The 23,082-nt window shown below is 60.0% G+C and overlaps 1 protein-coding gene across 1 annotated transcript in view; it reads right to left on the bottom strand.

Annotated features, from left to right (window-relative positions):
• SEZ6L (seizure related 6 homolog like) overlaps window positions 1-23,082 on the bottom strand; it is a gene marked incomplete at both ends in the record, with an annotated part of 48,534 nt that overhangs the window by 13,733 nt on the left and 11,719 nt on the right. The window contains 2 exons of the mRNA XM_082491875.1: window positions 3,962-4,095; window positions 4,326-5,027. Coding sequence (XP_082348001.1) covers window positions 3,962-4,095; window positions 4,326-5,027 — 836 coding nt within the window. The remainder of the gene's footprint in view (window positions 1-3,961; window positions 4,096-4,325; window positions 5,028-23,082) is intronic.

The raw sequence follows: 23,082 nt of genomic DNA, 5'->3' as shown, positions 1-23,082 counted from the left end.
GCTGGAGCCTTTCCCGAGACCATGGCTGACACGCAGGCTTTGTGCCCGCTCCTCACCGAAGGCAGATTTCCCCTGCAGCGAGCGAGGGTCTGACTCCAAAGGGCGCAAGGAAGGAAGCAGAGGGTCCTCGTCACCTCCTGAATGGTCCCAATTGCCCACAGGAGCAGCCCCAGGGCTCCGCACTCCCAGTCTCGGAGCAGGGCTGCAGCGCCACAGTCATTCCTGCCACCACCATGCTCTCCCACGGTCCCTGCATTGAGAGGCGACCCCCCACGCAGGGTCAGCACCTCCCTGTCCCGGGGGCTTCTCTTTTCTCCTGCAGATGACTTTAACGAGATGCGCAGAGGTAAGAGGCAGCGCTTCACCATCAGTGGCTCTGCTCTCCCAGTGCCGCACGCTGAATCCTGGGGGAGACCTTCCCCCACGCTCTCCAGGACATCCTTCCTCATGCCCAGCCTCCAGCAGGACCTGCTGAGACCACACACCACTCGTGACAGGGGTGTGCATCAGCCCAGGCTCCACGCAGAGCTCACCCAACCCATCTCCCTGGGCCACACCACCACAGGGCAATGCAGTGCCAGCCCAGCTCTGCTCCCCAGCCCAGCCTGGCCTCTCCCAGACCAGCATCCCTGAGCAGGTCTGGCCTCCAGAGCTCCCAGCTCAGCCCCAGCAAACCCATGTGAAAAAAAAGGAATCCCCGTGGGACACTCCTGCATCACACCACCCTGGCAGGAGGGCTCAGCCCCGCTCCTCCTCACCCAGCAAGGTCTCCCCCTGCCCATCTCCATCACAGGAGCTGTGAATTGAATCCAAATCACTTAAACATTAACCAATTACCCACATCAGGTGAGGCAGCTGAGGACGTTGCACTGCGTTACTCCAGCACCTGCCCGATGTAATTAGCCTCGGAGACACTGAAGCTCGCAGCGCTTGTACGTGTGAAATAATTAAAAAGTGATGGAAGAGAGTCAGTCAGCACCAGGCAAAACAAGGGGGAGCAGCGGGGAGGTAACGGCCGTCCTGCCCGGTTTGGCACGGGCATTGTCCCCAGCCAGGCTGACACATCGGGGACGAGCAGCGGTACCCGCCGTCCGTCAGCCGCTCGCGCCAGCCAGCGCACCCCTCACCCTGCTTCCCGCACCCGTGCGCCATCCCTGCGGTCACCAGTCCTCCCTGCCACCTCCAGTCCCAGCCCTTCTGGTAGGAAACAATATAGAATTAGGAGTGCCGCCTTCCAGCACGTCTGTGCTAATTACTCCCCACAGCGCAAGCCAGAGCGCGGCATGGAATGAGGCCGTTGGCCTCGGTTCATGGGTGGGGAAGCTGAGGCACAGTGCTGGGATGGTCCTGGGACCTTACGTTCTCCCTGTGCTCTGCTGTGGGCCCTCGCACCTGGGAGGGGAGGCAAGGGCTAGAGATAGCCCAAACCCCATGATTACTAGCCCTTCTGCTGTGCTGTGCCCCATTTCCACAGCCCTGGGGAGAGGGGCTGGGATGCGTCCAGGTCTGGGATGCTGCTGGGGGGTGGGATGCACAGGGGACTGGGATGCTGCTGGGGGGTGGGATGCTGCTGGGGACTGGGATGCTGCCAGGTCTGGGATGCTGCTGGGGGGTGGGATGCACTGGGGACTAGGATGCTGCTGGGGACTGGGATGCTGCCGGGGACTGGGATGCTGCTGGAGGGTGGGATGCACTGGGGACTGGGATGCTGCCAGGTCTGGGATGCTGCTGGGGGGTGGGATGCTGCTGGGGACTGGGATGCTGCCAGGTCTGGGATGCTGCTGGGGGCTGGATGTGTTCAGAGCTGGTTGCCCGCCGGCTGCTCCCCCCCTCTGCCAGCAGCAGCTTGGGCAGGAACAGCCCCAGGTTCGGCTGCCTCGGCTGCTGGCCTGCCGTGCCGGTCTTGCAGAATTGTCGGGAGCAGGCAGGCACGGCTCCTTGCTGCACAGCCTGTTCGTGACGGTGGGGAAAAGTCCCAGCCGCGGGAGCAGAGCTTTCTGCACCGGCCCCACTACTCAGGGGTGACATCCAGGGTGGACCCATCATTTTAAAATCAGGTTTCCACTCAAACACAGACAACGCTTCTGCCCTGCACTGTCTGTCTCCTCCACGGGCTCATCAGCATGTATCGCGTGTGACATCCCCTGCGCGAACTAAAGAGAGGGGATAAATCTGTTGTCTTGTTCTCCACGAATGCTATTTCTAGCTTCCCTGGGACATAAATCACGTCGCTGCTGCTGCCTAAATGGTTAAGAAGCCCTCTGCAGAGCTCGTTGCCTGTCGTGGTGGGCCAGACACGCACCGATGCTGACGCGCTGGAGCACATCAGCCCTCGCCCACGGGCACCTGCGAGGACAGGGCCTGCCAGCCCCCCTCCCTCCTCCCCAATCTCTGCCGAGCTCTGCCCACCCTGCGGCAGGATTTTTGCTGGACTCAGCTGCAGGCAGCGGCTCCGGGGCACTCAGCACCGCTGCCTGCAGCCCCAGGGCCCATCCTCCTCCAGCTCTCGCCAGTGCCCATCCATCCGTGGCGGCTCAGCCCGGGCACCGCGGGCACCCCGGGGGCTGCTGCCGGAGGGGCGGCACGGTGTGTGCTCAGCCAGCTCCAAATGAGGCCACGCTCCGCCAGCGCGGACCCGCCGCCGTGATTTAATTTGTCTGAAAAGCTCAGAAGCATCAGCAAAGTGAAATGCAAAGCTCGGGGGGTGGAGAGACTAATTTTATGCTCCATTAAAATCTCAGTTTACAACGGAGCGAGGTCAGGAGTGGTGTCACCTGATGGATTATGGACAGAGGCGAATTTACGGCGGAGCAGCCTGTGTTTAGCACCCTGTGGATTTGGGGAGACAGAGTTACCGCCATGGAAAAGTGTCTGAGGCGCACACATCCCCGTGCGCGCCCCTGTGCCGCTGCTGCCCGCTGCTGCTGGCTCCCGGGGCAACCTCCGCACTGCGGCTCGCTTCCACGGCGGCAGTCGTGCCATGGAGGTCAACCCCCCGCGCCCGCCGGAGGGGCGGCAGGAACAAGCTCACTGGAACTACTACTCTTCTTAATGCACTTTCTTAATTACGCGGATTAACAGCTAATGGATTTTAATTGGATGCAAACAGTGACATGGGGAAAACGCAAGAACAAGACACACCAGAGCGTGGAGACTGTGGACTGATGGTGTTTGAACCGTGTTGAGGCCCCTGCCCTGCTCCCAGCCTCGCCAGGCAGTGGGACGCAGCGTTTCGGGGAGAGCTGATGGAGCACATCTGCTTGGTCCAGACCACCGGCTCTGATGGGAGCGCACAGCGCCGGCACGGCCGTGCCCGCGGCTCCGTGCTTGCGTGCGTGCCCGCTCACGGCATTTACTGACGCCTTCCCGCAGAAACTCAGCCCTGTCCCTCTGCCGCAGCGCGCATACCTGCCACCGCCGGGGTTTGCTGCAAAGCATCCGCTCCTCCGCCTGGTTTTTATCCTTCAGCTTCCAGGGACGTGGCCCCGCTACGGTGTAGGAGCCGGTTGCCAAAACCCACCCAAAGCCTGTGCTGGCTGGAGAGGGGACTTGGGCTGCCCACCCCGATGCGCACCTCGGGGCTGCCCGCGCGCCTCCCGGCGGGCTGGGGAGCGAGGGCAGAGGGCTGGTGGCCGTGCTGGAGGCAGCACCGCCGCTTCGCCCCGTCCCACGAAGGCTGAGTGCCTTTTGTGCAAATTGCCTGCAAGTGTCTCGTTGTTAAATTAATTGCATGGCATTTTAAATGCTTTGATCAGTGCTGACGTTCAGGATGTACCAGTTCCCTCGTACAGTTTATTTATTACACGGCCTAAGAAAAACCTAGTTTTTTTTCCCTGGGCAGGGTATTTTTTTAGCAAGCCCAGGGCAGCCGTGCCCAAGGCTGTGGGTGTGTTGCATCCTTCGCTGCCGCGGCGCAGGGGATCCGGGCCATGGTGATCCCCCCCACCGACACGCTTCCTACCTGGAGCTCAACGCCGTAGCCTGTGTAGACGGTGACGTTGTAGGTGCACTCCAGGTAGCTGTGCAGGGGCAGCGGGGGGTAGTCCGTGGAGTCGATGTAGCCCTCGGGGTCATGGAAGCTCATGCTGCAGAGGACTGGGGGGAACACGCGTCAGTGAGTGCCCCGGGGAACAGCTCACCCGGCAGCTCCCTCCCGTCCCCGGTGCTCCCGCTGCCCCAAAACCCAGCACCCCGCTCCCTGCTCCAGCGGCCAACACCGCTGAAGTGCAGATTTTAAGCAGCCCCACAAACCCAGAGCTGTTCCCCATCAGCTGCCGTATCCCCGTTCCCGCACTCCCCGGCCCCGTACGGGCGGCGTGGCTTACCCGGGGTGGGCTCCGTGGTTATGACGGTGGTGGTGATGATGGTGGACGTGGTGGTCTCTTGGCTCTCTTCCGACGCAGAGCCGTGCACCTCGCTCTCCGCGCCGTTCGTCCAGTTAACGGTGGCACCGGCAGGAGCCGCGGTCGGAGCCTCGCCAGCATCGCCCGCGCTGCCGGGGAAGGGCCGAGGGGCCGGCGGTGGCAGGGTGGACGGGGAGATCTGCAGCACGGGGCGGCTGGTGGTGGCCTGGCCCCCCCAGGGCAGCTCAGGGGGACTCTGCTCCGTGTCCCCCGTCCCAGCCGCTGCCTCTGCCGGCGCACGCGGCTCTTGGGAGGCGGCGGGGAGCCCGGAGCCCAGCGGGATGGCTGGAGAGGCAGCCCGGGGGGGCTCTGGCAAGGTGGGCTTGGGTCTCGGGTGCTTCCTTGATGTATTTACTTGCTTTAGAGTAGGTGGCTTTTTCTTAACGGGGAAAGTTTGTTTCACATCAGCACTGGGGGTGGCAGTGGGCATTGGCAGGACATGGCTCTGCACCAGCAGTGTCGTCTCCTCCGCCACCGGCTCGGAGTCGTCCTCCGCGGCCGGCAGCAGGTTGAGGGCAGTGGCGTGCCCGAGCTCCCCGGCTCCGCCGGCCGTCTTGTCCATCGGCTCATCCGCAGCCAGAGGGTCCGGGCTGGCGGGGGCCAGCGCCACCCCTGATCCGTTGTCTGCAAAAAAAACCAAAAAAATGGGGGAAAGTGGGACTTGGGCAATTCTGGGCACGAAATTATAGCTGCGCTGGTGGCACGGAATCAGCCCCCCGGGGAGCTGCGGCTGATTGAACGCCTGCCGCTCTCCCAAACGGGCTCATTACGGGAGAGCAATAATGAGCCTGCACCCACTCCCTGAAAGGTGGATTTCTGCTGAAACTCGGTGGCCTTATCTCGCCGTTTCAGAGCCGCTATTCGGTCTCTTTATCTAGAGGTCACTTGTTCGGGGAGGTTCACCCGCTCCTGCCGAGTTTGTTGCTCTGGCTCGGTCTCTGTGAAAAGCCTTTATTTTTGCAATTGTCATCAGCAAATACGGCCATTTCAAAGCGCCTGATTAGGCTGCGGCTCTTTCCCATTGTCTTCCCCACGCTGCTGCCCGGCGGGGAACTGCCGCCGATTCACCCGCCTCCTCCGGCCTCCCGCGGCACAACGCCGCCCGCCGCTGCGAAGTCTCTCCTCCTGCTGCCGCTCACCCTTTGTGCCGGGCAAAGGAACGCGCGGGAAGGAAAAGAGTAATCAAAGCCGCACCGCCACCGCTCCGGCCGGGGAGTTTAATTGCACGAAATACAGATTTATTCACCACTAATGCCTCTGATTGGGCTGCGGTCCGCGGCGTGAAATAAGCCGGGAGCAGCGCCGCGGCTCTGCCCAACACTGCAGAGAGCTCCGAGAGGCAGAGTCAACGTTTTCCATGGAAACAGCAGTTGCCAGGGAAGGCGCTTAATGCGCAGTACTTAAAGACCGTAATTCCAGCCCCCTCAGCTCCCCTGCCAGGGTTTGGAGCCCCCAAAACACGGGGTCCCTGCCCTCGGCATGGCCAGACATGGGGGGGGGGGCTGTGAGCCCCCGGCCCCACTGCTGGCCCAGGGGCTGCCGGGGAACGTGCTCCCCTGCGTGACCGCAAACGAAGGCACCGACCTGCTCCAAAAAACGGTCCCGGCTGCGGTGACATGGCCACGGGGGCGGCTGGCACATGTGCCCGCCGCTGTGCCAGGTCTCCGTGGGACCCGCAGCCGGGGTGGCCTGAAAGGGTTTCTTTCCCAGGCAGACTCCAGCCCACACTCACCCTGGGCACTGCCTTAACATTAGTGTTACAGATACTTTAAACAAAAGCACAACGCTTAACGCTATGTTTAACTTGATTTTTTTTTTTGCATGTCAAATTCTACTAATTACTGTAGGATGGGAATGAAAAGGAAGAAAGGAGCTTTTGGATGTGCAGCCTGAAACACGGGGACACTGCCGAGTGATTGCTGCGGGGGAGTACGGTTCCTCCGGAGTCCAACCGCCGTTTACATCACCCCGTGATTTTAATGCCTTTAAACTTCTGCTTCTGACGCCTTTAGCATTAGTTTTGCTGCCGCGCAGCCAGTGAGCACCGTGCCGGGCACACCATGGTACAGCCGGTGAGCGTCGTGCCGGGCACACCGTGGCACAGATGGTGAGCACCGTGCTGGGCACACCGTGGCACAGCCCGAGCAGCACCGCTGCGGCGCAGCAGCGTGTTCGCAAGGCTTCCGCTGGCAGGGGCTGCTGCAGCGCCTCAGCCCCAAGCGCAGAATCATAATCTCATTGCAGCTAATTGCGTGGGCGCCGGGGCAGAGTTGGGCAGAGGATGGGGATGCGGATGAGCATCGGCGAGCTTGCCCAGCTTTGATCCGCGGTGCTGCCCAGGCTGGGGGAGCCCGTGCTCCTGCCGCCCCGTGTGGGCACACAACCGCGGCCGCCATCAGCCACGCTCCCCCCTGCCCTGCCCAGGAGGACTCTGATGGAGAAGAAAGTTGTAGGGGACGTTAAACCCGCCTTGGCGGTGACACCGCAGAGCGTGGCTGCTTGTCATGCCGCTCATGATCCCCGGCCGTGCTGCGGCTCCCCCGGCGCGTTTGTGCCATCCAGCTGTTGCCTCTCATTACACATTTAAGTGCTGATCCTGGAAACACTCGGGTACCCGCTCTGCTTTCTGCAGAGGTGCGCGCTCGCTCGGAGGTGACTTGCATGCGTAACGCTCAGCCCCTGCGTTATTTAGATGTGCGGCATCAGGAGCTTTACAGGACTCGGGCTCATGCTCTGTAAGGTGCGAGCGCCCACCCGGATGGACGAGGGACCCCGGTACTGTCACCTCCACGAGTGCCACAGAGAAAAGGGACCCACAGTGGCAACGGGGTGGCGGAGTCTGGCCTTGAATGCCCAGTGGTCCCTGCCAGCTCCCTTTATAACCAAGCGGTTTTTCTTCTCGCTGCAGCTTGTGCAGGGATAAGCAGCGGTCACTGCTCCAAACGGTCACTCTGCAGCAAAGGCAGCACAGCATCGCCCCCGGGGAACGCACCATGGGACCGGGGATGTCCCTGGCCATCCATAAGCAGCCTGCGCAGAGAGGAACAAGCAACCTGCTGGAAGTTGACCTCGCTCCGTCTGCTGGAGAATCAAAGTGGTTTCTGGCAAGAACTGAAGATACGAGAACACAACGGCACAAGGCAAAGGCTGGGAGAGTTAGCCTGAAGGCTGGAGTTTCCAAAATCTGCTTGTCCAAGGCTGGAGGTATATTTTTTTCCGGGTCTGTGCAGTGAGGGCGCTGCAGGAGTGCAGGAGCCTTCGCCTCGGCCGCAGGCAGGGTCACCTCTCCTCTGGCTGCGCTGTGCCAGGGCAGTCCCCGCGCGGCTTCTGCTCCTCAGCCCCGCAGAGCCCGTGCCTGCACTGCTGCCGCCTGGGCTGCTCCTTAACCCTGGGTCCCTGGGACAGCCGGGGCCGTGCCCGTGCCCACCCCGAGCCGCTGACCGCCAGCCAAGCCATGGACCCAGCGGCCGGCAAGCCGGTCCCGGCTACTGAAGGCTTCCTGGTCTCTTCCGTTATATTTCCCATGACTTAAAAAATTAATTCTTTAATTAGCAGTGGTTCAGCAAATTCATTAGCCGATTCCCTTAGCACATTAGGAGATATTTCACACATGTCGTCTGCAACCGCCAACTCGTGTCAGGTCTGAATAATCTCCCCCGGTTGCCCCTGGGGAGGCTGGGTGTCTCGGTGTCCCCATGCATGCCGCTGGTGGGGCAGCCTGGGCGCCCCCGCACCCTCCGCTCCTTTCTGAGCATCTCTGCTTCCCTCTCCATCCCGCCCCCGGGCTGAGCCTGGCCTCCGTGGGCATCCTGCCATGGGGCTGCGGGCATCCTGCCATGGGGTGATGGGGGGAAATCGGTCCCCGAGGCACTACCAGCATCAGCTGTCCTTCCCTGACAAGTTTTGGAGGGCTCTCGTGCTTTAGGCTTCCTCTCCCAGCCCAAGCCCGGGGCGGGTGGCTGGCAGCTGCTCTCCCCCCGCTGCTGGTCTGGCCGTGGCTCAGCTCATCAGTTTTAGTGCTCTGCAGCAAAACGGTTTCTCCATTATGGGAGAAGATGGGGCTGTCAGACAAGAAGGAGGCGGCACGGCCCCGGGAGGCGAGGGGAGAGGAGGGGCTTGCTGGCTGGTGGGACATGGTGGGACACAGGGGGACACGGGGGGACACCGGCTCACAGTGGGGCAGTCGGGATGTTCCGACAGCAACCTGAGTCCTTAAAGCCAGCGTGTTACCAGAAATGGCAAAACAGCATCCCCGGGTTATTTGTCATGTGAACTCTAATTCTTAACGGATGTTGCCGTTAAACCATATTTTATGCTTTCAGAAAGTTGACTAATTTCTTATTAGATCCTTTGCCAGGATGCATTTAAACGATTCTGTCCTTAACAAAGCATGAAATAAAACACTCTGTATAGTGACTCTGTAATGAGATACTTAACATGCTTTAGTTTGTAAAGGGCAAACGTGTATTTCAGGGAAGCAAACGCAGCCAGGCTGGAGCGGGGAGATGGAGGCGCAGGGGGGCCCTGGCATCAGTGATTAATAAGGGTATATTTCGCGCTACCAGAAAGAGGAGTGATTAATGATCTTAACTCCAGCTTGCATCGCCACCCCCAAACTGGTGCTGGGCTCCGGCGTGTCCCTGAGGTGCTCCGGCGCATCCCCGAGGTACGGGCTGCCAGCCCTGCCTGCTGCCTCCCCGGAGCTGCCGGACCCCTCTCCCACCCCACGCGGGTTGGTGCGGCACTGTGACCCCCCCCATGGCCCCTGCGCAGCCCTGTCCCCGCTCTGCTGGCTTTCCTCCGCTCACTCGTGTCCGGTGAAGGGAATTCGTTCCTTTGGGAAGGGAACCACCAGCTCTTCCCTCCTGGGGGGCAGAGGCCCCCCCCCCATACGGAGGGGCTGTTGCTGCCCACAGAGGGGTGTTCCCCCCCACCTACAGCCTCTCCGGGGTGAGAGAGGCTTTAGGAAAAGCAAAGAGCAGGTGAAGCAGACCGGGTATCCTCATCTTTAGGGAAGGATTGCGGTAGGTATCCATATCTGATATTAGGATAAGGGTGGACTTTGGTAAGATACTTTCCATACTCATCTGAACGCAAACAGCCGTTCTGCTGTCTCCGAGGGCTACGGTGCAATCCCCGGGAGAGGTGAGATGTGAAATTGCCCAAACACCTTTGGCGCATTCCTGTCCAGGAGCCAGCCCGGGAGCACGGGGGTTCGTGGCTCGCACCCATGGCTGGAAGCCCTGCGGCCCCTCTCCCCTCCCAGCAGCGCAGCGCTGCCGCCCGGCCGGCTCACACCACCGCAGCGCTAAATAATCCTCCACAGATTTATAATCAGTTCTGTGGATTTACTCTGAGTTCCCGTAGCACAACTGCTACCGTAATGGCAGGCGTGAAATGCTGTCAGCGCGGGAGGATTGCTTGGGGGTGCTCTCATATCCCAGCACGGGACGAGGCAGTTCGACGTCACCCAGCCCTGCGGGATGCCCGTGCTCCCCGCCACCGCTCCGGCCCCACGGGATGCTCGGCTGGGGGCCGGGACAGGCAGAGCAAGACCCTTCCCGGCTGCCCAGATCCATCCTGTTCTGCACAAGCGATGGATCCGGAGACACTGAGCCGCTGGAAGAGAAATGATGGCTTTTGACCTTGATCTAATCTGCTAAACCAGCTCCGCAGGAAGTAAATGCTATCAAGATGTACAAGGGGTTTATCTTGTATCTTGATCAGGAGCACTCCGCAGGCGGTTGGAGACTGGGAAGGCTTCTCTAAATCCATGAAAGCCTCCGCAAGCGGCCCCCCCAGCCCCTGCTGCCCCCGGGCACGGTGCGGCGCTCGGGGCACGGCGGCGCTGGCACGGGCGGCTGCTCCCGCGAGATGGGACAGAAACGTCCGGGACAGTTTGGAGCACGAGTGACCTTAATGCAAAACGACAGCTCATCTTCAGGTCTATTCTGGGATCTGCCTGGATACCGGCGTGTAAACACCGAGGAAGGAAGCTCAGCTCCGGGGAGGACGTCTCCAACCAGCTTTCAACTCCCCCACGATTTATACTTAGCCGCTGTCGGAAGCGCTCGCTCCTCTGCAGGGCACGGGTGCTGAGCGCGCCGTGCTGCGCGTGGGAGCGTGCGGGCTGCGTGCCGGCCAGGGCTGGCAGCGGGAACGCGTCCCCGGGGCTAGGGCGATGGCAGGGAGCTCTCAAGAGGCAGCGGGGCAGGAGGGGTGGCAGGCAGGGCAGGCAGGGCAGGCAGGGCAGGGGCTGCCAAAGTGGGTCCCCTCGCCCAGAGCCAGCGCAGACCTGGGCGCTCGCAGGGCACCAGCCGCCCGCCCGAGCAGCACCGTCAGCCACTCATGGAGGGCCTTTGGCACTGAACACATGTTTAAATATATATAAATGAGTAAAAATGCCTCTTTGACACTTGCCATCATGAGAAAAATTCACAACCTCAAAGGCCAACACCTCAAAGGTGGGGGCTGTGCTCTCTTACCCACCCAATCCTTCTGCCCACACCGAGAACAACTAATTGGCCTGATGACATCTTTCCATATAAACAGCCTATTCTTTTTGCCATTTAGTTTTATCTCACTCTCTTGAAGAATTTTGTTTTCCCGCTACTCAGAAATAAATCTGCTTTCTGCCCATGATCTGTGCGCACGCAGCGACAGATTTCGGGTTGTGGCCTGGAATTTGCCGTGACGGCTCAGGCGCATTAACTGAGCTAACTGCAGTGTGTTAAGCAAAACAGGGAATGAGACTGCAAGGCCAGGAGAATGAAGGAAAACTAATTAAATGTGAGCTCAAGCTCTCCCCTTTGCCACGATTTCCTACGCTATCAGATCTTGTTCTCCATAAAAGCCAAATAGGCGTTTCAGTGCTCCCTCTCAAAAAGCAGCTTGGCTGTATTTTGCTCGGGACGGACACGGTGCATTCAGGCAGTTTTCGGCTGCCCGGTGGCGGCAGTGCCAGCATCCCCACGTCCCCGCCGAGGGGGGCCCGGCTGCACTCCCGGGCCCGGGGCACCCCCAGACTCTGCCTTTGATGCTGCGCAGCGCAGCGGGGAGATGAAGGTGTCACCTTCTGGACCTTGAATTAGCACACAAACCCCACGCTGAAGCCCGCGGTGCCGTCACCGGCAGCAGCCGCGGCCGCGCTGCCCCCCTGCAGCAGGGAGCCCCCGGCAATCAAGGGACTTTCAATTAAGGGCACAGCGAAGAGCTTGTTCCAGCCCCGGCAGGCCTTGCGCAGCAGCAGGGGATGGGAAGCACAGCGTTCAAAGCGCCGGCAGGAGCTGGCAGCAAAGCACCTTGCCCACACCAGCGTGGTCCCTGCCCACGCTCGGGGCGCTGGGGACCCCCGGTGTCCCCGGGATGGGCCGGTTGGGGACCCCCTGTGGGGCTGCGCTGGGTCGGCAGGGCTGGCACCGGCTCGATGCCACACCGGGGTCCGGGTGGGATCTTGGCCATGGGATACCTGCAGCCCGCAGGGATGCGCTCAAGCCATTGCCCGTTAGCTCTGCTCCTGGGGACAGTGCCCGGGGCAGCAGCCGCCTCCTCAGAAACCACCCCAGCGACTGTGATCTCTGCCACGTCAGCCCCAGCACGCGGGAAAAGCAGCAGCTCTCCTCACAGCCACCGTGGCGGCAGAGCAGACCGCGTCTGGGCAGTTCCCGCATCACGCCGAGTCCCCACGGCCCTTCCCGCCGCCACGCTGCACAGCCACGTCCTTCCCGTGGGACGCTCAGCCCCCACAGCGCAGGGACCCACTCGCCGCGTCCTCCCCAGCCCCAAAGCTTCATCCCCATGAGAGAGGGTCCCCAGGACCCCCACAGCCCCCGCCAGGATGACGGGACCGTGTCCTGTGGCCGTGGCCAGTGATGGCAGACGCGTGTGTGCTGCTCCAGAGGTGCCGTGGCTGGAGAGAGCCGGGCAAATTTGATTGCTGCCGATACCTCAGCCAGAGGGGCTTAGAGGAATTAGGGAACTGCAAATGCTTGATAAAAGGATGCTGAAATAATCATAAAGCGCTCATTTTGCTGCTGTGCTCCTGAAAGAGCTAAACCATGAGTAGCTATATCGCCGGGCTCCCATTACTAATGCCGATGCTATCGCTGCCTCGCTGCGAGCGCACGTTCCCGGGCTGCCGGAGGATGGTGGCTTGATTGCTCAAGTTCAGTAGTTACCGTCCTGAAGGTTTTAGCGATCTGATTACACCAGAAACCCTGAGAAGCTTATACGGATGCTATTAATGGCGGCGTTCAGCCCCCGTGCTCTGCCTGTGTGACGGGCTTAGGCAGATTGACGGTGTGCTGGGATCAGCTAATCCTGCCCGGAGCTGCTTCTGCTGCAGACGTCTCGCCCGAACCCTCCCCGAGTGTGGGACTGATCCTGCACCCCCCGCGGCACCCCAGCCGCTGCACCCCCCTGGCACCGCAGCCACTGCACCCCCCCAGCCCCGTGCCAGCTCTGGGGGTGCCCTGCTCGGGGGGTGCCCTCCTCGGGGGGGACGCCCTGCTCGGGGGGTGCCCTGCTCTCGGGAACGAGCCCCCTTTAAGGGTCCGTGGCAGCAGCTGGCCCCGCTCTGCAATAAATTCCAAGCCCAGGTGGGTGGGCTTGGCTTGGCCATCGGGTTTCCCAGGGGCAGGGCTCTGCAGGGAGCCGTGAGGATTTCTCGCAGTCAGGGGATGCTGCTGAGGACATTTGCCATGCCGTGCCGCACCACGCCGCGCTGTGCCACTCTGCCATGCCGTGCCGCTCTGCCATGCCCCCTCACCCCAGCCGGGCTGTGCCGGTGGGATGTGCCGGATGCCCGGGAGCAGGGAGGCACTGCAGCTCCTGCCGTAGGGACGACGGTGAAGACCACGAGCCCGTGTGTGCCTGTGAGGTCAGGCGAGGGGGGCGGCTGCCCGTGGCTGGGGTGGGGGCTCTCTGTGGGGTGGGTGTCTGGGAATGGCACAGGGTGCTGCCTTGGTGCGGAGAAGCCACGCTCAGGGATGCGTTGTGCCAGCAGAGCTACTCCTCCAAATGCGATAAGCTTTCCTTTAAAAAGATGTTGCCTTGATTTATTTGCAGAGTATAGTTCAATTTTTTATTGTGTTCCCTGCCTTGAATGAGGTCCTCTGAAGGGCGAGATGGATGGCACGGTGGGGATGGAGGCAGCGAGGAGAAGGGACTGAGCAATGAATCCCAGCAGATGGTTCATCTCAGCCTTGTCACGGGCTCCATCGGCAGGTGAAACGGGGCAATCAATAGCCGTAATGAGCATAACTGCCTCCGTGCGCTGGCCGGCACCACTTGCGCGGCGTGAAGGATGCGCTGCGGTGTGGAGGCTCCCGCTGCTCCCCAGCTCAGGTGAACAAGATGCCGAGGCCAGGCAGGTCTCCCGGAGCCATGCCCTCCCCCGGCACGGAGCCAGGCGAGCCCCGGGATGCCCTGGTGGGCGCTCGCCTCCCCCCTTGCCCCGCGGCTCCCCCACCAAAGCTGCTCCCGCGGCTGCGCCAGTCCTGCTGGTCATGAAGGAGCCTGGCAGCCTCCGCTGTGGCCGGGGCTGTTGGGATGCTGCAGCCTCTTTGATTACGCCAAATTTGTCTTCCTGAAGATAGAGGCTTCTTCCCTTATGAACTCAAAGCCTGCGGTGCACGCAGGCAGAGAGGTAATCTGGAGCCCGCGGCGGCGTGCGAGCAGACGCAGGAGCGGGCTGAATCCCCAGAATTGCCAATTACCGCCGGGACGATGACGGAGGGACGGTGGGCGCTGCCGTTTACTGCAATGGGAGAAACCGCATCACGCGTGCACGGGGTCATCCCTGCCCTCCAGCCTGGCCTTCTGCACACCACCGCAGCTCAGGGAGGCCTGCTAATTAAACCAGGAACAGCTAATTAAATCCCAAACTTCCTTCTGCGAGTTCATACAGGGCTGATCCAGATCTCCGATAAGAGAGGGGTGTCGAGGCCGGTCTCTGATGCAAACCCGTGTCGATGGAGGGCTGCGGGGGTGGGAAGGGGTGGTGGGGGCCCCGCACGCCTCGTGCTCTCCCGGGACCTCTGTCCCACGCCAATCTCCAGCATGTGCCGTACGCATTTCGCCGTTGGGGAGAGACAAGATAGAGGGTTTGAGTGTGAATCGGGGATCTGAAAAATAGCAGGTTGGGTCCATCAAAACACGCCGGTGTGACAGGTTGGAAATGCTTTGGTTTGGTTTCAGATTTTAAAAGATTTTTGCCTTAAATCTTGAAGAGCAGAAAAACCTGAATCAAAACAGTCTTTCGTTTCCAAAATGTCAAAACAGACTGATAGAGCCGAGATAGCCACATGTCTCCAAACAGGAGATTTGAAACCTGCTCTTTCCTGCGGTTACAATTTCGGCAAATTAAGTTTTTCCAGTGGAAAAAAAAAAAGTTTTCCTCAAGAGCAGCCTGACAGTTCAACCTGTAAGCAAATAAAAGAGTAGCAATCTGATCATCAGTGAGTCATCCATGTGGGAGTGCAGACAAACGCAGCCGGAGCAGTATCTGCCCATCGCACCGCGTGTTCCTGAGCCGCTCTCCTGCGTGAGGGCTACTTTGTGCCCCCTGCAGCCGGTGAGGCAGGGGCCGGAAGGCTCAGGGATGGCTTTCATCCAAACGTTCACATCGCAGCCGGAGAAAATAGAAAATCATTCTCCTGTGGCTTGGTGCCCAGCACGGCACAAGGGACGCAGGAGCCGTGCCCGTCCTCGGGTCCTTCTGCCCCGTGGGGATGACAGAGTGGGGGTGCAGGGAGCCTCAGGACCCCGGCGCTCAGTCCCACTCGTTGGGAAGACGTGGGCATTGCGCGTTCAAGGGCAGTAAGAGTGCTCTGCAGTGATTCCCAGTGCTCGGGCAAAGCAGGCGGCTCTTAAAAATAAGCGCTGGGGTGCAGTGGGGTGTGCGGGGCTCCGCAGCCGACTGCCGTGGATGGAGCCGGCCAGCTTGGCTTCACCACGGCTGTCCCAAAGAGCAATTAGTAGGCAGGTAATTCGGAAGCGGAGGGATAGCCAGGCTTTGCTCAGGAGGGGACTGCAGCAGAGGTCGAGGAGCTTCAGGAGCTGTCTGTGTTCTTGCAGGTGTCTGGATGTCCCTCCTGTCCAGGCCCCGAGGGCCACATCTTCTGCAGCCCGGGTTGTAACTCGCACCTTCCCTTCTGATCTGATCCTGCTCCGGTGCTTGCAGCCGCGCTGGGCTCTGTGCCGGGCTCAGGCCGGGGACCCGTGTCCAGTTCGGGGCTCCCCGGGTCAAGAGGGACAGGGAACTGCTGGAGAGGGTCCAGCAAAGGGCTACGGAGATGATGAGGGCACTGGAGCATCTTTCTGGGGCTTTTTAGTCTGGAGAAGACTGAGGGGGGATCTTCTCAACGCTTATCAATCCTTAAAGGGCAGGTGCCGGGGGGATGGGAACGGGCTTTGTTCAGTGGTGCCCAGTGACGGGACAAGAGGGAACGGGCACAAACGTGACCATGGGCAGTTCCATCTCAGCCTGAGGAGGGACTTCTCTCCTGTGCGGGCGGCAGAGCACTGGCACAGCTGCCCAGAGAGGGGGGGAGTCTCCCCCTCTGGAGCCATTCCAAACCCGCCTGGAGGTGTCCTGTGCCACTGCTGGAGGTGCCCCTGCTCTGGTGGGGGGTGGCACTGGGGGAGCTCCAGAGGGCCCTGCCAGCCCCCACCAGTCTGGGATGCTGTGACCCGGCTGGGCATTGGGGATTCCAGGGCAGAATGAAGTCAGGGCGCTTTTCCTTCCATTTTCGGGAGTTTCCTAATGCTGGAGAGTCCTGGGGCCCAGGGGAGTTTCCAAACTGCTTTAAAATGCTGTTAAATTGGCCATGCGCAGGGGTTTATTTATGCTCGTAGGACTGTGGTCTGAATATTTCATTTTAAAATTTACATCTGTGTCACTAGCAATGCTCAAAATAAGGTTGCCATGGAAACCCCTCATTACCAGCAAGGATGCTGGCAGTGCTGCCCAGCCCGAGGACCCACGGCCGGGAAGGACCGGGCTCTGCTCCCCGCTGCCTGCCCGGCCGTTGGTCCCGCCCCCAGCGGCAAACCTGCCTTTGTCAGTAAAGATGAACAAGAGGAAAGGCATTTCGTGGGTACCCGCTGCCCGTGGTCGCAGCGGGGCTTGGCGCGGTGCTCAGGGACCTGCTGCGTCGGTGGGGGGCACCGGGCTGGGACATGGTCCTGGGTGGCAGCAGATGCCCGTGCCCACGCTTGGCCTCAGCTCTGGGCTGAGAGAAGTGGAAAAGCCCCGGGGACGGGCTGTGGGCAAGGGGGTTTCTGGTCAGGGGTGGGAAGGGCGGGTTTGGGCTCCTTGGAAGGGTTGGCTTGCAGGCGGCGGTAGTATTTCAACAACGAAATGCTCTGTAAAAAAATGCTTTAGCGGTGAATCCATACTGCTTGTGCCTGACTCGCTTCGCTCGGGAGCAGGGACACCGCCAGGAATAGGGGAATTAAACTTGCAAAGCTCTCCCCCTCCCCGTGCTCTGGAGAAGCTCGTAACTGCTCTAACGATCTGCCGCGGCCTGACGGACGCCTGGAAATTACACACTTCTCCGAGCTGCAAGGAAAATGGATTTTCCTCCCCAGTGCTGCTTCGTAGAGTGGGAATCAATGAGACTTTGACTCTCGGGCATTTGTTTCGGCCATGCCAGCTCGGCGCAGGCGCCTGTGGCTCTGGGGGAACCTGCCGACGCTCCCTCCTGCTCTGGGACCTGCTGCCTGTGGGTCCCCATGATGCCCCAGCCCCGCTGTGCCCCGAGCACAGCGCCCTGGCACCCCTCGCCCACCAGCGGCGCCGCCGGCACGGAGCATCCCTGGCAGAGCCCCCCGTCCTGAGCTCCGCAGGGATGTGCCCAGCCCCCGCTGGGAAATGCCCAGCTCCATCCCAAAGGGACACGAGCGCCAACGAGCCGGGTCGCCGCGCGGCTGCAGGAGGAGCAGCAGCAGCAGCAGCAAATGAAGAAGAGGAATTAAAGAGGCTCATCCAATTACAGCGGAATCAAGAGATTTACAGCGTGGAAACGATACGACCTGTCGCGTGCTGACTTGTCCCAACTCGGTACCACCTCCGCTGCCTCCCCAGCTGATGAGTGTGATTAATTATCCTGGTATTTCAGCAGAGACGGACAAGCTGGTGGGTACCACGGAGCAGGGGAGCAAAGCCATTAGAGATAGCGACACTTTGATGCAGATGTTAATTTGAGTTCACTGCATTTTTTTATAATTTCAAATGCAAGGAAGAAACGGACTCAGTCTTGTTACGGGCGGACAGGCCTGTCTGAAGGGAATTAGCAGGGTGGTTTCAAGGAGTAATTAAATTTTTTGAAAGCTGATCCTCACTAGGTGCAAATAGGAACTTTCCTGCAGAGTTTTCTAGTCTTCCTGGTAAATCCCCGGTGCCCAACCTCTGATCTCAGCCAGATGCACGCCAGGCTGGCCCCAGCCAGTGCCAAACGGGGACACCCCAGGGAAGGGGAGACCTGCCATGCCACTGCTCCTTCTTGTCCTCTGCTTCCGCGTCCCCCTCGGTGTCCCTGCTCTGGAGGGGGTTTGTCACGAGGAGGAAGGAGCAAAGGCGAATCAATCCTGTGGCCCTCCTGGGCTCTGCGGCTGGGATGCTCGTTCTTCAGGGCCCGCCTGGGGAGAGGAAATTGAGTATTTTGGCAGCTTTTCAGGATACAAATTGAACTGGGGGAAGAGAAGCTCCTTCTTTCTCAACCAATCATCCAGCCTAGTCGTCTATATCAGGGTATAAAATTAAATGGGTTCCTAAAGAGAGAATATATTTAGATACAAAAAGCCCATTCTAGTCAGCTATCTGAGACTAAAATAATTAATCTCCCATCACTGTTAAGATGAAACGAAGCAGATCTTGAGAAGCGAGTGCTGTGATTAACTCTTTGGGAGCGGTTCAGCTCCGTGAAACACAGCTCGTGCTCCGCTCTGTGCCACGATGCCACAAAGGGCTCCTGTCCTGCCTGCGCTGTGCCGGGCTTCGCCCCTGCCGCGCCATGCTGCGTCTCTCAACGCTTGTGCTGCACGAGCCAACGCGTTGGCAAGACTTCTCTGCCCTGTCGCTGCCTCTCGGGTGATGGAGGGGACTCAGGAGCTCTGGCAGGGCTGCGGGAGCTCTGGCAGGGATGCGGGACTCAGGAGCCCCAGCAGGGATGCAGGAGCCCCAGCAGGACTGCAGCCCAGGTTTCAGCAGCTCTGCGATAAGGCAGGACGTTGCTTGTGGGGAGCAAGGCAGGAGCCTGCAGCCCTGACCGCAGGGCCGTGGCGATCCCTGCCGCCTGTGACCCCCCTGGGCAGCCACGAGGCTGGGGATGTCGGTACGACACGGCCAGAAGGGCTTTGCCCCTGAGAGCTCCTCTCCCCGCTGGACTGATGTCCCCCAAGCGCCAGGAGCATCCCTTGCCACGCCAGCCAGGACCTCTGCGGGAGTGCCACGGGCTCTGAAGGGCGCCCCTTGGTCCTGAGCACCCACGCTGCTGGGCTGCAACCCAGTGGGGCACCGCGCTTGTGTCCCTGCTGCCGCTGCCTCGGCCAAGACAGGCGCCAGGCACGGGGGTCCAGCCCGGGCATCCCGTGGGGCACAGCCCATGGCACAAACTGTTGTCCACTGGGTTTAGTTAAAACTCCCCGTGTCTGGGGACAGCTGGGAAACGACTACAAGATGCACAGCCGTAAAACATCTGGAGAGACAAAGTTTAGCCTAATTATAATAGATGACTATTTCTCTGTCTGGCTATAAATCATTCATGCTCTCACTTCCAGGCAGTCACATCCATGGATTATCTGACTATTCAAAACCTCCTTCTGTTGTTCTACCTGTCTGGAGTGTGCTCGCGGCATGGTTTGATTTGATTTCCGTTCCAGAATTGGAAGTAGGAGATGACAATATAATGTTAGCGATCCAGGTGACCAGAAGAGCCCTGTGCTCGCGCTGCAGCGTCGCTGCCCTGCGCCCCTCGGGCGGGGGGAGCTGGAAGATTCCATGTCTGCCCGAGCTAACGGCACAGCTTCTGCATCGAGTGGAAGGCACAGGGTAGAGCTGAGCTGCCTTTTGCCAAATCCGTTTGGCAACGCTTTCTATTTCTTTCACAAGATGTAACAGGAATCGCAGCGTGGCCCTAGTCCAAGCTCCTGAGAGAAGAACAGATACAGGCAGCCTCCTCGGGGTCACATCGCTGCCTCCCCCCATATTGGGGTTTATTTTTAGTATCTCAAAAGATACCCTGGGGCATCTCAGGGGGGGATTTGAAGCCCACCGGGTCCCGGCCACCTTCCCGGGGTGCAGAGGTGCCTCAGAGCAATGAGGGCGGCGCAGCTGAAGCCTGGCACGGCGGTACACGATATTTTCTGCTCTCCCCACCGAATGAACCGGGCTTTGCCCACCACGGGGATGCAGCACCCAGCGATGCTGGGGAGGGGCGGGCAGAGCCAGCGGCGCTGGAGGTGCTCAGGGGGAGGGAAGGGGGACAGGGCTGGGGTTTCCTTGTACCCCACGCTGTGCCTTCACCCCCCGCACCCCCCAGACCCTGTGCATGGACCCTCCCTGGGGACGAAGCGGGCTTTCAGCTCTGCCTGCTCGGTCTGTTTGTCTGGCCAGGCACTGGGGTCAGTACGTCCCACTGGTGGCTGCAGCCCGCATCTCCCCAAAGAAGCGGCTCTGGAGGGAGAAACTTTTTATTTCCAGGCAATGCTTCTCTCTGCATTTTGTCCCCTCGCGGAGGCCGGGCAGAAAGCTGCCCGCCCGCCGCCTGCCACTGCGCGCTGCCCTTGAAAAGACCCCTGTTGTACTCCTCTGAAATTATGTAGCTCTGGCATCTAATGATTCCTGACAGATTGCGAACAGTCCCGCTGCTAGCAATCAGGAAGGCAGGAAAAGTGTTGGGTTACTGATGTTTGTGGCTATTACAGTTATTGGGCTCCATCGATTACGGGGACGGTCCGTGCCACGGAGGCTGTTAGTAACTAGGGCAAAGCCCGGCGCTCCCCGCTCCCGTGCCGGCTGCCGGCCCGGCACACCGCGGCAAAGCAGAGTGATCGCAGCTCGAAACCGCACGTGGCCGAGGGACAGGACACGCTCTGCTCCCAAACGCCATTTAACAGCCCGGAACACTGCCAGGCAGACGTGATGCAGTTTGTCAGCAAGTCACCTCCTCCATTACTTAGTTTTTTTCCCCTCTAAAGAAAGTAACGATGAACTGCATTTCAGCTGCCGGATCCTCATTATGTCAAAACAATTTCGGGTATGGCGGCGCGGCAGGTCCCCGTGTTAGCTGGCACAGCGCCGCACGCAGCGCCTGGCGCATCACCGCACGTCCAGCCTCGCCGTGCCGCGGGAGGCACCGGTGCCCCGGCTTACTGTTCCAGAAACGAGCCTGGGTTTAGGCAAGATTTGGATGAATAAATATAAAATTCAATACTTTAATTTTTTAAAAAAATTTTTCCCAATAAACCCGGAGTCGTTCTGCGGGGGGCAGAGCAGCAGTGCGGGGCTGGCACAGGCTTCGCCCCCCTGCCCTGCCCCGGACCCCGGCACGGGCGCCCGGCCCACCCAGGGTCCACCCTTGCAGGGCACCGCTTCTCTCAGTCCTCGTTTCACTTCAGCGACACTGCCTTTTATGTAATTAATTGTCAGCTCTATCAGTCATCAGTGATTTGTGTTTTAAAGATGGCCTGGCAGAACTAATTCCATTTCTGCACTGTGTCGTGCCGGATGATGATAACCGATGCACGGCTTCTCCCACGGACCCTAATGACGAGCCGCCGCACTTTATTTTAACGAATACAGATACCAAATATGTTTTCGTTAGCTGTCGGGATGTCAGGAGAGAAGCACGGTCCTCCCGCACGGCGAGCTGCAGTGGTGCCTTCGGCCCCCCAGCCCTGCCCGGTCCCCGTCCCCTGCCCCGCTCCAGCCACCTCCGCATCCCTCCGTGCCCACGGGCACAGCACCAGCCGGGCAGGCACTGGGCGCAGAGTTGCCAGCTAGCCCAGTGCCAGTGGCACGAGCCAGTGGACCCTGGAAAAAGCTAATTTAGCCGTGCTGCTCCATGGCAGCAGCCCCCAGGGCGGGGGGGTGCAGTGCCTGCAGGGCAAGGGCTCCCCGCGGGGCCGGGCAGCGTGCTCCCAGACAAAGCTTCTCCCGGGCTCCCTCCTCCCTCCAGCGCAATTATGAGGCACTCTCGTAATTTCTGAAATTGAGAACAATTAAGCTGGCTCCCCCGGCATTTCTGACGAAAGCAGCCCCTTGTTCCCCGAGGAAGTAACAGCCTTCCTTGACCTCTGCTCTATTATTCCATTTGATTGATCTTAATTATATCAGAAAGCATAATGATAGCCTTTGTGGGGGTGCAAGTACATCGGGAACAAAGAGGACAGAGTGTTGGGAGCGCACGTGGGCCGCTTGGGTGGCAGTGGCGGGCACAGGCACAGGCGCGGTGCCCAGCTAACGAGCCTGACGAGGCGCAAGATGCCCAATTCTCTGTTCCCAGGGCTGCTGCCGGGGCACCACCAACGCCCGGGAAACCCCCGTATTCCCCCAAAACGGAGAAGCAGAAGGCTAAAAGCACGTTGTAAAGAAGCGAAGAGGACTCGGTCCTCCGGCTGGAGCGTGGCAAGCAGCAGAGACGGCGCCTGTGCCTCTCCCGCCGTGCCTCACTGTAGGCAACTCCCCGCTGCTCTCCGGTGCCCCCCACATCAGAGCATCCCACCCCGCGTCGAGACGCCTCACTTTCCCCCGCGCCCGCGCAGAGGCTCCCGCCAGGCTCAGGGCGCTCTCCCCTTTCCCTCCCCAGCCCGGGCGAGACGTGCTGTGCCCCCCCGGGGGCTTCACTGCCCCTCCACGAGTATAGGGATGCTGAAGAGGGGCATGGAAACACATCTCCCTTTTAGGGGACTCAGCAACATCTCCTTTCCCTGCCCGCAATAATCCCTTAAAGAGAAAATTCAGAAAACACAAATGTGAAAACGACCGCCCGTTTTGTTCATTAATCACAGCTGGGTTCAGTTAAACGAGAAAGCCCTTAAATGCCGGCCCTTGAGGCTCACCCTGCCTTGGGGGGGCGCCTCGGGAAGCAGGGTGTTGGTGGCATGGAGCCAGACCTGGCTGTGCCGCGGGAGTCACCGGGGTCTCCTTGGGGACAGCTCTTCAGTTTGCAGCTTTTCTGCTGCCATCAAAGAGGCTTTGGCAGCGTGCGACACCGCGGTCGCCGCGCCGGCTCGGGGAGGAGCGGCACTCGACAAGCCTCTCCAAAGAGCTTTGATATTTGAATCAGCGTGCGGAGAGGGGCTTTGTCAGATGTTCCTCATATATTCTTGTAAAACATGTGTGTTGTATCGCCGGCGCCTGTGCGTGTTCCCTGGTGATATTATTATTTTTGACACACCCTGCTGACTGGGAAATGCAGTGAGAAGGTACCTGACTCTGTTCTTCCCAGCAGGTAACGAATCAGCAAATTACAAAAACCAGTGTGCTGTCCGGCTTGGATAAGTTTTTTTTCCTGTTGCTGCTATTCTTTATGTTCCTAAAGGGTAATCGTAATTTTAAATGTACTTTTCATAGCAGCGTAATATGGTTAAAATAGGCACAGCTGAGAAATAGATCTGGTTTTAAGGACTGCCTTTCTGACATGCAATACGAAGTGCTCAGGGAAGGACCAGCCGT

The sequence above is a fragment of the Vanellus vanellus genome (genome assembly GCF_965231255.1).
Source record: "Vanellus vanellus genome assembly, chromosome: 16".
Classification (NCBI taxonomy): Eukaryota; Metazoa; Chordata; class Aves; order Charadriiformes; family Charadriidae; genus Vanellus; species Vanellus vanellus.
Note: the sequence above shows the minus strand (reverse complement) of the source record. Positions and strands in the feature narration are given on the sequence as shown.